At 36.7% G+C, this 17,638-nt stretch overlaps 1 protein-coding gene across 7 annotated transcripts in view; it reads right to left on the bottom strand.

The window, feature by feature from the left end:
- Nucleotides 1-17,638, bottom strand: part of gabrb4 (gamma-aminobutyric acid type A receptor subunit beta4) — a 198,404-nt gene that overhangs the window by 16,671 nt on the left and 164,095 nt on the right. For all 7 annotated transcript variants that reach the window (XM_042430552.1, XM_042430555.1, XM_042430554.1 and 4 more), the window contains one exon: nucleotides 1,206-1,273. In XM_042430552.1, coding sequence (XP_042286486.1) covers nucleotides 1,206-1,273 — 68 coding nt within the window. The remainder of the gene's footprint in view (nucleotides 1-1,205; nucleotides 1,274-17,638) is intronic.

Genomic DNA, 17,638 nt, shown 5'->3' on the forward strand with positions numbered 1-17,638 from the left:
ACCCACACTTGATGTGATTGGACATGATGCATAGGAGACATCTAGTATTCCTTACGGATTCATTTGTTGTTAATGATACAAAGTGTTTTCTTTGAAAAGTATCACTTGATACCAAATTCATGAACACAAAACTCTTGATGAGCACTCAGCCCTACTACTGATAAACAAATTAATCAATCTTTTCTATCACATCTGTCATTAAAAATGAACAATTTCAAATGCAGATTTGAGGAAAGGTACTGTACATTGCTTTGAGAAAAACACATGACAAACATTTTGACACTTGACTGTCTACAAAAATATCGAGCAATTTATCTGATTTTTACTTAGTCTGAAGGAGCAATTTATCATGTTACATTTAAAATGCACACAATATCTGTTATCACTGAGTACATGTTTTGACTTATTAATCAAAAGTGTTCCTATGTTGGCATCTTAATCTCATAAATCAAAGACGGTACAAGAGTGAAGATATTTCAGGAAAATCATGAACACATATAAAACAAAGTCTGCTGTTGCTTTGAAAATCATTTGATCACTCCAGAAGCAAAGGCCAGACAAACGAAAGAAAGGAATAAAGAAAGAAAGAAAGAAAAAAAAGAAAGAAAGAAAGAAAGAAAGAAAGAAAGAAAGAAAGAAAGAAAGAAAGAAAGAAAGAAAGACATTGAAAAGCTGTCTCCTCACATGTGGGAGGAGTGAGCTTCGCTATGAGCGACTATGTCATGCTGAGTGAAATAAAGAGAGTGCTAAGAAACAGAATGACGTCATCACTCAAGAAACCAGCCATATTGCCTCCTTCACTAGTCAGCCTACATTTCTGACTGCTCTCAAGTCTGTGCCAGAGAAAAAGAATATGTGCTGTATTTCCTGCAGAGTAGTGTGTATAAAAAAACAACAACTGTGTACTGTGAATGAAAAAGAACCCTCTATTTTTATAGTTATTGTGAAAATCAAGTTTTCATACAGTAAAAAGATGTGTAAATTTTTGGCTCATCACCATACACTTCCTGTAGTGCTACCTTTGTCTTGGTCATTCAGTCTGACAACACAATTGGTCGTGTTTGCGGGTGTGAAGCCAGTGAGAGATCATGTCTTGGTACTTCACTGGTACTACCTACTGGTTGTTCAATGTGAGGGTGAATTGGACACATTTTGGAAGGAACCAAAAATAACAACAAATAACATAAGAAGCAGAGGTATCTTACCATGTTTACTTCTGAGATGGAGTCGATGCTCGCTATGTTGATGCTCATTCCTACGATGACTGGAGGACCTGAGGGAACAAAGGAAAATCTGATGTCACTAAAAAAGTACAAAAGATGATCATGTGCAACCACTTTACTCTGAAAACACTTTTGTGTGCTCTGTCTGATCAAAATATTTCACCAAGCAAAGTAAATTTATGGAGTAGTGATAATGTTAAATTCATTTTGATTACCTCTTATTTTACAGCCTTAATTTCACTGATTATCTCTGGTTAAAAGGTGTTAGCTAGGTTTGTTTTAGTTGTGAATCAATCATGGCTAGTAGTAACCTTCTCCTCTTTAAAATGCACTGTACCTTTAAGTGCAAAACACATTTTTTCGCAGTTCGGATACATGGATTCCACTCATACGTCTGAATGCAATATTGCAGGTTAAAAAACCAACATCAGATGGAAGACTTGCATTATGCATTATTGGCCAATGTAAACTATGTTAATGAAAAATGACATTTTCAAACAAACTACTGCAGAAATACATAGGCTACTCTATAGTGTACAATACAGCAGTGACAAAGCAAATTTAAATCTGTTTTTGCTGCTTCAAGAATGTATGTAAAAACAGAAGATAAAGATCAGTTACTCTGAGAAGCTTCTGAAACAACACTGAGGAAATGCACTCATCCATACTAATTTGTATGCTAGCAATTCATGTAAAGGAAAAGGAAGAGCCTCATTTACATGATTACAGTACATGCTGTAGACATGTAAACAGCTATGCCCAACGACTCCCTTACATGCACTGTAAACACTTAGCCCACTTCAATATTCAGACAACTTTAGGTTTACAAGGATAATCCATTCACAGTGTCCATGTACTATACCCGCAGTAACCAACAGTAGCTGACTTCAGACATACTGTGGGGCTATATGATCATTGAAGATACAGTCCTAAAACATAATCGTATGTTTTAGGACTTAATGTATATGCCTATTTCACATCTTTGTGCTTACGATATATTTTAAATAATTACCATGTACAGTATCATGTGCTAGTGTGTTCCCTGAGCTTCAATATGGTAACCCAGGGTTTATTAATCTTGTTAGTATCAGCTCTGTCAGATTTGTTTCCATCCATACAAACTTATTAGCATATTAGCATCACATTACAAGCAAATTTTCTCTTTGGTCAACACAGACAGGAACGCTGAAGAAGCTAGATGTAGAACTACAGAGAGGGCTGAAGACTAGAGTCTATTCAAATACATATTACTTGTTTTATTTCCTTTGTCTGTTCCTCAGTTGATACCTTGTCTAGCAAGTAGCAAAAGAAAGATTCAGTTCTAAGAAAAGTGGCACCCACGACTCAAAAGCTGCTACCCCCAGGCAGTGGTCTTTGTGAGTGAATAGATTTGTTGACAATGATTCTCAGTGTTTTTTCATTACAAAATGTCCTTCTTTCCTCACATTTTTAGTCCTAATGCGATCCTTAACATCTAAACACCCAACGTCTTCAACCCATGTCAGCCTTGCATTGCTTGAGTGAGGATGTTTAGGCCGTAAAATATGAATTGCTGACAACGAAAATAGAAACAGTGGAAACTGTTAAGTGATTGGCTGTGCTGAATCAGTGTATTCAGATAATGTTCCATGGTGTAATAGTAGAAATGCCATTAGCATAAGGATCATAAACAACAGAGAAAACAGCTCTACTACAGTATGTACTTTATCGCATGCCTCGTCATATTTAAAAGGTAGAAGAGAACTTACGACCCTCTACTTCTTAAATGAAGGATGGCAGTGGTAGGGGTTTGCAATAATTTCATGTATATTTGGGCTTTTCCTGTTCCATCTTCCATGACACCCTCTCTCTCTGACACTCTTTCTGTCTACATCCTTTTCACTGACTCATTACACAAGAACAAAACAGAAGTGACAAGAAATGCAATGAAGAGTTTTTATACCACCCTGGTCAGAAGAAGCAAGAAGTTAATTGTTTGTTCTTTGTCAGATTTGTCCTTGCGCATCTGTTTAAATCACTTGTTTTAACAGTTCTTCTCTTTTTCAAGGCTGTCCTGAGTCAACAACATCCGTGAGCTACAGTCACTGGAAGTGTAGGAAGCTTTAAACATATTTTTGAAGTTCAAGTGGTGTTGAAGTGTCAGGTTTGAGTCATCAGTAGGAATTTCTTAATTTTGGGGGGTAATAATGTGATATAATTTGCACGTTTTATGTTAAAACACCAGGATCAGGTACAGACAGTTATGTGTACCCTGTCCTCTGTGACTCACAGAGGACAGGGTGATTAATTTCTTGACTCAGCTAATGGATGTACTGCATAGGCTCACATAATAGACACAGATTAAAAATAAATAAATAAAGTCAACACCTTGTCTTTCTTTGATTGGAACAGATCTACAACAACTTTCCCTCCCTTCTGAATCCTCTTAAAATACAACACTTTGAAATGCAGAGAGAACGGAAGAAGGATTTTGACAGTTACTGTAGATAGCAAAAAGTCATGGGTTGCAGACTGGCAGTTCAGAGCCCATAAAGATATTTGAAAATGTATAACAATGTATAAAACTAGTAATATAACCCTAATCTGTCCACATTTCTTAAGTAACTTGAAATAAATGCACTGGGTGCATAAAAATGCTACAGGATACCTTCCTCTGATTATTAGATATGGCTAAAAATACATTCCAGTCAAATCTGTCTGTCTGCACTTTACCCTCACTAACTATGGTAATTGTCACTCTAATAACAGCATAGACCCACAAATTGTGTGTCTGCCAATTACTTAGAGCATGGAGCTCATTGTACATTCTGTTAAATAAGAGAGGAATGAAACATTTTGTTTGAACAAATATGTTGATGAAAATAATTTCTAAAAGCATTTGGTTTGATGACCAATTAGCCAATTGAAGCTCATGCATTGGGTATGCTTAAATCACACTGCAGTTTGCTCTGATGAAACAAATATCTGATTTTTTTTTTGTATGGGCGAGTCTTCGCCAAGCACAATGTCCACTTAGTTTATTAAATATTTCATTGCACACTGCTTCTGAACATTTCAGCGTATCCTCACACTTCAAAACAAATAAAAAACTAAACTTGCAAGAAAGCATAACGGACTCCAAGCATCCGAAGGCTCACTGACCCGAAGCAATCATAAAGTCAAGAGCATCATTGACTAAGGCTTAAACAGGCGCTTTTGTTTGTATGCTTGGGCAGGGTCAGACGCCCTCCTGCAGAGCATACTGTCAGGATCTGATCAAGCCTTAGACCACAAGGACTGGCTGTGTTTTGATCAAAAGTACACTCGGTAAAGCATTTTGTGATTTAAGTGTCTATTAGTTTAAGCACTTTTCCCTCAACACCTACTGGCAAATATCCAATGAACGTACGTACATCAAAATCCCTAACTACATCACACATTTCAATGCATGAATCTACCTGAACTACAAGTACCTATTGTGCTTGCAAATGTAATCGTATTGGCACATATGCATGTGTTAAACACCACCTGGGTGTATAATATTGCTAAATGCTTGGAAGCTGTGTGGTGGGTACTGCATGCATATGTAGACACAGTACAAGTTAACAGCATTTTTCAGTGAACTCAGTCAATCAGTAGTCAGTACGTCTGTTTTCAAGTTCACTGTACAAAGCAACATCTGAAACAACCACCGCATTATGATGAAATACTACATGCAGGAGTTACAATAAAGTCATAAGTGTAATGTAGAGAATACATGTAATTCAATTTTAGTTGAATTGAATGGAATAGTTACACGTTTCTGAACAAAGTAGACATGCCAGCAATACCAGATGATTTAATTTGCATCAGTGGATCACATAATCAAAATATGTTATTAATTATCTCAACAGTGCAATTTGGTCAGAGCTTTGATAAACCGCTATATTAGTTATCATAATAGGGTCCAAATGAAACTACATACTATCCTGTACTATCCTTACAACCCTGAGGTATCAGGGTCAGGAAACTCTCCCACTGAAGTAAGACAGTCATGACTGTACTAATCTATGACATCACAGAGTTAAAAAACAAATTTTCTAATGTAAAACTAGTGCACTATTGGAGAGGAAACTGACCATGATATGTCTATCAGATAGTCAAAAGGCAAACAACACAAACTGTTTTAAACTATGATGGTATGAAACTAACTTAAATCCATTGTCAATGTAAAGATGTGCGCTGATTCATTAAAATGCCTCGTCTCAAAGATCATTTCTTCCTATGGGGCCCTTCCTGAAGGTATTGGTTAATTATAATGTTTCTCCAAATACTGGCACTAAAATATTAACCGGCAAACCACTTGACTAAAAAGACCCATCTATCCTCTCTCTCTTATATTCTCTAATCCCATTTCTTCCCCCCACTCCTCCCACTACACTAAATGCCCTGAAGCTTTGTCATATTCCCTGACCCATCTCTTTCTAAAAAAAAAAAAAAGGGAGGAGTAGGGCCATTTTCCATCGCACTTTGTGAAGGCAACCAGTAACAGTTTTCCCCAGAGATGTCAAAGTACATTCGTTCCCTAGATGAAGACAGAAAGCACCAAATCTCTCTTTCTCTCTCTCTCTTCTCTCTTCTCTCTCTCTCTCTGCATATTTTGACCCTGCTCGAGTAAAACAGAGGCACTCACTTTGTCACCACAGTCATCTCAAAATAAAACCGCTACCTGTACTTGCACTTCACAAGTTGGGAGAAAAACAACAGTCCTCTAAAATAACCTCTAGATCTTTAAATAAGCATTTCTCCGCTAATTGTCAACCAACATTTAAAAACTGTGTCTACAAAACACTTAAATTTTTCTCAAACTGAATACTTAGAAATGATTTAATCATATTATTAATAACTGATGAACAAAGTGCCAACTACAGTCATCTTTTAGTCTATCCTTTTGTTAGGATTTTATGCAAAAGCAGTGAGTGAGAGAGGTGGGATCATAACATCCCGAGGCAAACCTAGTATGTCTGCACAATTACCATATCAGCGTGTAAATAGTTTTCACTACTTTTCAAAGAAGTCACTGAATGTGTCAACCTGCTCTTGTTTGCTGACTTTATTCAGATGTCAGCCAATATCACTATAGGAAATGTTTCCAACAGATGTCTGATATAGATGTGGTACATTATGCCCTGTAGGGGTTTTGACCACTAGTGTCATGTTAGTGTAATGGTCATGTGTTCTACCAGCATGCACATGAGAATGCGTATGCTCACCATGAGCACATATTGACGGCAAAGGGTGGTAACAGTTGGTGGCACCGATGCACCAATAACAGAAAATAATCAGACTCGAAGCCGACGTAACTAATGTAGGCTGAATAAAGCTGCAAATGTTTCATGAGGTAAGACTCGATACCTTTAAGTGATAAAGAAATTGAACTTTGGCAGAGCATTTACATGTTAGTGACTATCTCTCACAGTTCATGAATGAAAATGTAAATTCAATAGCTGATAATAACTAGTTAGCAGCTTAACAATATAATATAAATGGCAACATTTTGCAATGATTCATTTAAATTCATTAGAGTAAAAGTTTTAATTTTAGGAAAGTAACTTTCTTGCGGAGAGTTAGATGAGAAGTTTTATACCACTCTCATGTCTGTCCAGTAGAGAGCTACAGCCAGCTACCAGTTAGCTTAGCTTGGCCGTAAGACTTGAAATAGGGGGAACCAGACCAGATCTTGACCCAGAGCAGTAACTTCCAGAAGTCTTGTGGTGTTGAGTGGAGACTTCAAGATGTCACTGTTCCTGACCAAGAAATAGTCCCACAAAACTACAACTCGTTGTTACATTTTAGTCTGATTACACAAATGAGGTAGGACATTAGAGGTGCTAATACTTGGAGTTTGTTATCTCTGGACAGAGCCATGCTAACTTTACGCTAAGCTAGGCTAACTGGCTGCTGATAGAGAACAGTAATGATTTTTACATCTAACTGCAAAAAAGCAAATAAGTGTTTTTCCCACAATTTTGTAAAAGCTCAGGTTAGCACAGAAGACCTACTGCTATTCCTCAAGAAAATTTGTTTGGATGTTACAATGACCTTTTTTTAATTGCCTCCTTGATGTATAAAGATTTTCATCATATAGTATTTGCACATTTTAACTGTAGATGTAGTTGCAGTAGGTTACAAAGGCTTAATTTTGTGTTCAACACGCAACTGTTGTCTCTCACAAAGATGATGCCCTACATTTATACATTACTGATAACACATAGAAAGACAGATAAACAGAGTGATAACAGCTAAAAGTGAAAGACAATGTACAATTTTACAGAACGAGTCATTTATGTGACAACATTTTCTTACTGCTCTTGTTTAAGGAAGTGGTATTACCATGGCAACAAACTATCCCTATAAATACGTAAATAGGTGCTATCCAAAGAAACAGATTTAAAAAAGAAGAAAATACTTTTATTGAAGCTTTTATCCCATAAGCATAATTTGTCTTCAAATTTAGTCAGCCAATAGGAGAACCATGCAATCAGCTGAATATGACAAAAAGACTTTCTAAGCTTCAATCATTACCTAAAATCTGCTTTGGGCATATTCAGATATTCCGACACTCTACCCAATGGCTTACTACAGCACTGGGACTTCTGGAGGTGGGCATCATGTCAGGATGCACAAATTATCCTCTAGCTATCACTATGGCAACAGAGGTGATTATTATTAAATCACAGTGTGAGAATTAACACTGTGAGCAATACAATAAAGTCATCTGAAGTACATTTAATTCTTATAGAATTTCAAATTCAGCTGATGTTTTGACAGTCAACAATCTTGTTGGTTGCCAAAAACTGACTACCATGCTCAGACTGTTGTTTTCTTGCCAATGGCATATTGATTATTGAGTGCAAAACGGATGATAAATTGCCATGTACAGTAGATATCTTACAGGGAGGATGTTAAAGTGGTACATTGTATGTCAATAAAAACATCAGTGGAATTTGTTTTCACCTAAGCTTGTTGGTATTTCACCAAAAGTCATTTGGTTTCTGGCTTTCCACAGCCACCTTTATCAAACAGGCTGTTTTGGGGCCATTCAGTTAATACTCGAATTATTTATTGTCAGTCCCTCTGATTGGGTAACAGTACTGCTGGCTTCACCCCTTACCTTGACATTATTAAAGCAATCTATAAAGAGTCTTCTAGCAGAACAATAAGTGATCACTTCAAAAACATTTTGAAAACAAATAGTCATGACTAGATAAAATGCATAGCATAATAAAATTGCGTACACTTTTCATGAAAGTAATCATGTTTGAAACGGTTAAATGAAAGTGGAACAATTAGTTTTTCATATGATGTGTTTGAAAGACAACTGCTTTTTGTGGGTCCTTACTGGGTCAGTCAGTCCACCACTTTGGTCCAGACTGAAATATTTCAACAACTATTGGATGTATTGCCATTAAAATATGTACAGATATTCATGGTTCTCAGAGGATAAATCTTACTGACTGTGGTGATCGCCTGACTTTACATCTAGTGCCACCAGCAGGTAGACATTTTCACATCAAAATTTAAATCTGAACAATACTTAGGTTTATGACTAAATACCTGCAAAACCAATGACATTCCCATCAGCCTCAGCTGCACTTTTGTGTCTGCTGCTAATTAGCAAATTTTAACATGCCAACATGGTTAACTAAGATGGTGAGCATGGTAAATATTATAAGCATCAACACGTTAGCATTATCATTGTGAGCATGTTAGTATATTGACGTTGGCATTTAGCTTAAAGCACCACTGTGCCTCGGTACAGTCTCATAGAGCTGCTAGCAGAGCTCTAGACTCTCAGTTCTGGTTACATTTATTGACTAAAAGCAGGTAAAGACATGATTGGTGGCTAACATTTTTTCAGTGTTTCTAACTCTCTCCTTCAATTTTTGCTGCTTCTTTTCTTTCAAATAACATGAAAAGGCCAAAAATGACCGCACAAAAAATCTTAAATAAGACGTAATTAGGTTAAGGGGAAATATGGGCTATGTAGGTGACTATAGCACTAAGGTGTGAGGACTGACTCTGAGATGTCAAAACTACTGCTGAACCTTCTGGCGTGTCCTGGGCCTAATTCCTCTTACAGTATCTTTAATGGGAAATACCCTCTTATTAATATTAATAAACCTGCACACTGAAACTAAACCCTATAACATTTACATTACGCGGTTAGTGAATGGTACTGCCTGCCTGATGATCCCTATGGTAGCTGTTTATGATTAGCTCATCATCCTAAATTGGGTGTCTGTATGGATGATTGGCCTGGATGATGGCTCAAGAAATTATAAGCTGCTATGTCGAGTAGATTCTCTTGATGGTTCAAACACCAGCCTGCCATGCCTCTTGCTGTCCTTATAATGTTTTCACTCTTTTTTGACAGTTGCTTTTCTTATTTAGCCTAGCTGTCCCCTCCCTCCTTTGCTTATTACCTATGTATGCTGTCCTCTTAAATCCAACAATGTGTTGCCACATTCAGCTTCCAGTTTGACAGACTTATCTAGCCTCAGGGCAGACAAGCTTAACTGATGTAGTAGGCGGAGGATAGTGTTTTACTTGGTAATGGCATTTCATATGAAAACACTATAAGTCCAGTTTCAGGGAGTGGTCAAGGCATATTCCAACTTTAACTGATGGAAACGCAGAAGTATCACTATGGGAGCAAACTCTTGAAGGGATCTACTAAGTGGGGATCTTCATGTTCGGGCTCACTTGGATCACCTACTACAATGGCTGGACTGTGGATATTCAACACAGTCAAATCCCATGGTATCTGTCATGTTGTAGAAATCTGACAAATTCTTAAGAAACCATTCTTGGTTGTAAACAGACTCAAAAACATTCTAAAAAGTAAGTATATGTGTTTGTATAGACAATGTCAGCAATACCCAGACTGTAATAAACATTCTAAAAATAGCCAAAATCTTATGCAACAGTAATTCATATGCAACAGTGTGAATTTTTAACCCATTTTAAGTATGCATTGAAATTAAATGCTAGTTTATATGCGTATGACCTTTACCTGTACATTCCTTTACTAATAAGCAAAGCATTATTGAACTGCAAGATTTCTGACGTTTGACATCACGTTCTCCACGAGGGACAGTAGTGGACACATCAGGCCTGTTCCTACTCCAGCATTTGTTAGGGTTCACTGTGTTAATTCCAGCCTCATGAAATGTGATATAAGATATGTCTGCCATTTGGATAATTACAGGCTTTATCAGACGTCAGGGGAGTGGAGTGGTTGTGTGCCAGGGACTGTGCAAAAGAGAGAGGAACACAGGTTTGTGTAAATCCTTCGTCAGACTACTAACATTAAATAGACTACATGGACAGAAAGCCTTTGTGCTGGTGATGAAGCCAGGGGGATGCAGAGAGAGTCAGACCTCCCTGCTGATATCTGAAGCTTGTGTTTTATATTTTGCTAATTTGGCATTTTTTATGTGAAAAAAGCCCCATACTAGTATTTATACATTATATTGTGAACAGTCTGCTTTAGAAATGATGGTGAATCTCACTACACACGAAGTGTCTGAAAGGAGAACTGCAATGCAAAAGCAGTCATCAATAAAAAAAAAAGGATTCTCCACTAATAAATGGTTTGATCAGTCTGATATCTGTATGCAACCACAAGAGGGCAACATAATGATATTCACTCACTATCTCCACTGCTTAGAAATTGGATATTTTACTAAATGAAGCAGCATAAATTACCAGCATACAGGTGCTGAGATTAGGGGCTGAGTAAACGCTTTTGGCATATCTGGGTTGATTCAGTATTCGTGCTGAGAAAAATGAGATTTCAACAGACAAGAAGACATCTCGTTTCACCCCATACAGAATCAGTACATGATGAAATCTGATTAAAGAGGCTCCTTAAGGAAGCACGACAGTCACAGATATGGTCTTGTATGGTATACATATGAGAGTGAAACACTGCTTATCCCCTACACCAATGTTTACCAGGGAAACCTTTCATGATGTTTACATTTCATGTAAATATGGTGTGTTTGAATATTCAGTATGCCACAAATTTCATTCCAGAGCATAAACAAAAAAAAAACTGGATAAATTACATTCAAATTGAGGATAGCCTTGTCATGTTATTACACAGATCCTGTTAGTTGTAAAGCCTTCTGAAAACAAATTTGCTGGACAGCAAAGAAAACACCACTCTGCCTCTTATATAAAAACTCTGATAATCAACCCATTGCCTAGCAACAGAGGGTTCCATAGCAACTGTGCAGCATTTTCCCTACAGTGTTGCAAGAGAAGCATGATGATTTATCCAGTGGAGTCTGTGTTTGCTTTTGTTTTCAATGGCTACCACTCTCATGAAACCCTTTCCTCAAGAAATGAACAAATAAAACAATATGTTATATTGCGCCAAATTCCTCCCTTGCATTTAATACAGTGGCCTCATCAATTATTTCCATCTCAAAAGAGAGCAGCCAAAACAATTGCAGAAAAGCCACCTTTTCCTTATACAACCAGAAGATATCTTTGATAGACATCGATTGTGACCAAATACAGCAGATGTACAAAGTAACAATTACACCTTAAAATTCAATTATTGAACACAGCGTTCACTTGCATACTGAATTCAGCTGCACTATTGTACTGGAAGTCATCTCATTGTGTCCATCCTGTACATTGGCAAATGGTTTTTGCTAGTGTGATCAGGTTAGAAAAACACATCTACCCTTGGCTGTGATGAAGAAATCACTAATTATGTGGAAACTCAATGATTTTGAGTCCTATGTTTTCAATTAAACACAGTTTACTTATAGATTAATACAATATATCAAAAGAAATGAAAAATAATAAAATGTGCTTAACTAAGCTGCCTGTGAGGGGAAAAAAACTATTTTTGAGTTTTTGTTAGTAAAGTCAGAGACCACAACAAACACATGATGTTAAATCTAAAAAGAAATCATTACGATAAAATACAGTGTAACATCTGTTATAATATTGCTAATAAATTATTCCAATTTAGCCCCTAATGAATAAGAAAAGTCTGAGATCTAACAACCATCGTGTGTGTCTTGTCACCTAAGCACATATTGAACACTTACTAAATACCTACACAGCATACACTAAAAGATGTTGGACAAATGCAGTTTGAGTATATGGCATATAAAGGCTGGTTACATACTTAAACATGTGAATAAATAATAACATCTGACTAAAAACCTGTCATATCATGCTTGTTAACGAGGTGGAGATATTAACACCAGAGAGAATGCATACATCATGTACATTGAGAGGGAGGTAGTTCCACAGTTGCGATACATAGACCACAAGTTTGTGAATGTAGATTGTCTTTATGAATGAAGCTATTTAGGTCACCACAGGGAACTGCTGTAGATGTCTGTGCTGGCCGAATCTATTCATACTGCACCCTCAAGACCTTAAATATCCCCACAAGCTCACAAACTGAGGATACTTGAGTGTGTGGTGCTCTATTCACAATTCAGAAATCATCAAAAACAATTAGATATCAACTTCACCTCTAAAAAGCAGTGTTTTATTTGCAGGTTCAGCCATAACAGATAGTTAGATAGATAAATCAACTTTTTTTTATTGCCATAGATGAACAGTTTTTAAATAAATATTATTCAATTTTCTATACATGCTCTTGTTCAGCTGGAGCCTCTCTCAGCATGCATTAGGATGTAAAGAGTACACTCTGGACAGTTCACCAGTGTATCACAGGGCTAACACACATATAGACTGACAAACACATTCACACCTACGGGCAATTTAGAGTTTCCAGTTGACCTAACCTGCATGTCTTTGGACTGTGTGAGGAAACTGGAGCACCCGGAGGAAAACCACGCTGACATGGAGCGAACATGTAAACTCTACACAAAAAGATCACACCACATTTGAACAGACTGGCAGATTTGAAGCCAGGACTTACCAACAAAAACATTTCTTCAGGCAAATATATCGAGGCCTACCACAAAATGTCTGTGTAATTGCCTCTCCTCCAATGTGGCCACCTGTAACCATTAGTAACCACTTTCAAAAGAATGAAGAAATGCTTGTTTTCTGCATTGCGGTTAAGGAGGTAAAACACTGGAAAAGTAGGAAATCACTGCTCCAATGCCTATTTTTTTTTTTCTTTTTACAATATGCAGCTTTACTGTAATATACCAATTTATTACCGTTGTTTGTATATTTTTCATATACGGACATTCAGCAACCATTGTTTTCTACATAGCCAGTGTTGTCCCTTTCACCACATATACTGTAGAGTAATAAAGCATTTCAAACATTCTGTTAAAAGTCTTAAATTTTCACTGAGGTCCAGATTCTTTGCATGTCAAAATGGGAGACTTTGTGCATGAACTAGGTCAAGGCTTTTTGTGCTTTTAACTTGAGATATATATAATTTGATCATCTATTGTAGAGTACAAAAACATAAAAAATGATAAATCAAAAAAATTGGAGTTGACTGTATAATTACTAAGTCCAGACAGCAGAGTTTTAACTGTGGTATATAAAGCCTGTGAGTTAACTTAAACGTGCTTGTATTGTGGGTTGCACACAGAACAGCATTACCCTGCATTAAGACCTTTGTTTGACTGATGATAATGATGAGGGGATGTACACAAAGATGGCAAAGATGGTGATAACCAGGCTGAGTTGGAAGGCACACAAGGGGAGAAGATTAGGTTCTGACTAGTCTGACAAAACATACTTAAAAAAAGGAAGAAAATGCACTGTTATGTGTGTCTTACGCCGTCGAGGAGCAAAAGGAGACAAAATTATTAAGTCTGCAGTTACAAGGTTAATGCTGGAAATGGTAAACTAGATATTTCAGCACAAAGGTACCCACATTGACTTGATCTAAGCAGAGGCCTATTACAGGAACAGCAACAGGAAATCTACTGACTTGATAGTCCGTGGATGATGACCTCCTGAGCCACAGACTTTCTCTCCCAAATCTTTCACAAGTCTTGGTCCCACCTTGAACAAGTGCTCATATTTTATGTACTCTCCTCATTCAAATAACAATCATCGCACTGGACATGTCAGTGACATCCAACTCTAACTAGACTATCTCATTAGAATAATAATAATTTTTAAACAATGGGGTTCTGATTGTCTTTAACACTCACTTACTGACCGTGTATGTCAACTTGCAATAATGTGATTTGACAACTGTATGTTCAGCAGGTCACATGCATGTTACAGTGAATATATGTTTTTATTATGATTATTATACCTGGCAACTTTTACTATTTTCCAGTACATAATATTGCTCTTCAATATCTTGTAATTTCTTTTTACATGCACTCAAATCTCCCTTTAAAATGAAATCTCAATCTTAATGGGACTTTCTTTATTACAGTCATGTTATGTGACATCAATCAATATTGTCAGGGGATATTTAGCTGTAAAACTGCTCGCTCAGACACTACTGAACAGCTACAGCTATGCACAGTATATTCAGTACACTGCTACAGCAACTACGGATAAAGAAACAGCATAGTAAGATAAGTGATAGCTGGTGAATAAAGGGAAATCATTAAAGCAGCTCAGGCGCAAGGAGTGAAAAAGGACAGAAGAGGAGGCAAAAGAAAATGATGAGGTAAAACAGGAGAGCAGAGGCAGTACATCACAGGAAGTCAGAGAGACAGAGGATAAGTAAAGGTGGCCTCATCTTATCGTCCTATCCTGTCACAGCCTGGACCTGATATATGAAACCTACTTAGATTCTACACTAAAAAGCTACATAATATGAACAATGCTTTCTACTTACATATACAGATTTTGTCAGTGAATTATGAAACACTGCACATATTACCAGTGGACTCTCCAGCTCATAAATCACAATCCCATGAGGAACATTATTAATATACTTACTTGAGTAATGTATTCATACAATAAAATATTGATGTAAGTAAATATAATTGTAATGTTTGAGATGCTGAATGATCCATTTTGTGGAAAGTAAAACAGAAATACATGTCCATTCTCGTACATATCAGTCAACCGTAAGATAACACTAAAACGCAGTATGCCTTAAAATGATGCTTCATACCACTGAAAGATGAGCAGAGTTGAATTTGACGGCTGTGTATTGTACAGAGGACAGAATGTGCACAAGGAAAGTTGTGAGTCATGATTTGTTCATGTTCTGTTTTAAACTAAAATTTAAAAAGAAAAGTAATAAAGACTCTTGAAATTGAAATTTCTTTACCCGTTGTAAATACAAACTGAAAGAAATGAAGTATGTCCGTGTACAGTAGGGTACTTGAGGACAAATTGTGCCCACTGCAGGATTTATCCCGAAGCCATCAGGAAACTTATTGGCTAAAGAAGTGTATAATTCATTTAATAGCCCTTTGTGGTCCAACTTATATTTTATTTACTCGGCCTAATTTATTCAGCAAGTCACACACTGACACTCCTAATCAATGCCATTATTTCCATGTGGGACATGGGAAAAGTAAAGATTTTCAGGTAAATCCATTTTCCTCTGCAGGGACAGTTGTCTTGTTGTTTTGTTCAACAGATGCCATGTCTCAAAGCTAATCTCCTCAGTAACCTTACATGTATAGTAAATCCCAGTTACTTCAGTGGCTTGCTGAAGTCCTGCCGAAGCTGCCTGCCTAATTATATTAATGTGTGGTAATTATGTGTAGATCCTCCTCAATGATCACAGCTAATATGTCTCAAGAGAGTAAGAATCATGAATTAGTTCTTTATTAATATATTAATTTGTGACCGTTACACTAACTCTGGTGCGCATGCAAGGGAGTAGGGGAACGTGTTGTTGGATGCCATTTGGACAACTGCGTTCATAAATGACAGATTCTTTTCTAGTTTTTTGTTCACGTTGTTACGACAGTAAGAGCGACCTAAAAATGTTATAAAAAATGAAGACAACCATTGAAGCTAAAAAGAAAGAAGGCAAATTATATTCATGGCTTTAAAAAATTGTAATGTGCCACTATAAAACACACTATACACTATAAAATTTGATATTTGGTGTTGCTCTAACATAAAACATACCTTTGTGTTATGGCAAGCAAATTTCATCTAGTCTAGAAACTCAGTCTAGATACATGCCATTTAAAATCACACTAATAAAAATAATGTGACATTGTCTGAGTTGAGCAGTGCAGAATATAAATGAGGTGGGATACCTCTATATGAGAGTTATGAGAAACTTATTACTTATTTTTTTAACCCATGTGAATCTCACTACTTAGTACTCTTTGCTTCTCCTGTACTGCCATCTAGAGTTTAGAGTTCATTTATTTGCACATAAAATGAAGATACATGAAAAGACCAGACAAAGTCACTTTGCGCAGTGGAGATAAAAAAAGAAACTTGGAAAAACATCCCACCTCAAACGAAACCAAGAAAAAAAAATGTGACAAACAAAAGTCAACAGAGCTGGATAACAGACACTAAATGACAAACTCAAAAACAAGGAAAAAATAGCATATCAAAAACAAGCCGCATAAATGTAAAGTTAGGAAAACAAAATAAACTTGCACAGACCAAATGAAAAAACTGGAATCAAAAGGAAAAGTGACAGTGTGGTCTAGTGAGTGTGTGTGTGTGTGTGTGTGTTCAAAGACTCAAAGGAAGAGGAGACAGAGAGAAACAGAGAAGCTGTGTCGTGCTACTAGAGGAAAACTTCAGTCAGTTTGGCTCATCAGTTGAAACGTATGTCTATATTTGAACTGTAGGTGCATGCGACCTTATAGGCAAAATGGATGTATCCGTTCCAGATGGTAATGGAGACCAGCCAGAATAAATTATAAACTAAATGAGCACTTTGCATGTAGTAATTGAAGGTAGTCCAGTAGATATTTGAATTTACTGTATAAATAGCACTATATGCATACAGCAGTTATCTTGTGAAAAGGAGAATATCTGACCATTTGAAGATCATCTGGAGGTCATTTCACTATGAACCACATCAGCAGAAAAACAGCCTGTCAGACTGACCCAAAAAGATATACTCAAGTCATTTCTAAATGTTTGCATAGCGATCTTTGATTGAAACGGATGACTCCATTAGAGAAGCCTGAGTATAGATGCAATGTCAAAGCCACAATGTATCCAGCTAACAAAAACATCTTAAATAATGGATCATTTTTTGAAAGCATGCACTTAAAAAACATTGCCAACAAACAGCCAGCAACACAAGTTCTTTACTTGTATATGACAAAGCTCCTTTGAGCTTCATGCTTGCTCTAAGTTAATGTGCATGATTTTAACATAGGTGTGATTGTAGGGTAGTTAAGAGGAATAAATCTTATACCACCAATGTGCATTATGTTGCAAGTCAAGGAGCTATGCAAAGTCAACATCACCAGCCTCAAAATTATTTCAATACATTAACATCAAAATGTCTGTAAATGTCAAAACTA

Source organism: Thunnus maccoyii, chromosome 13, assembly GCF_910596095.1.
Source record: "Thunnus maccoyii chromosome 13, fThuMac1.1, whole genome shotgun sequence".
Classification (NCBI taxonomy): Eukaryota; Metazoa; Chordata; class Actinopteri; order Scombriformes; family Scombridae; genus Thunnus; species Thunnus maccoyii.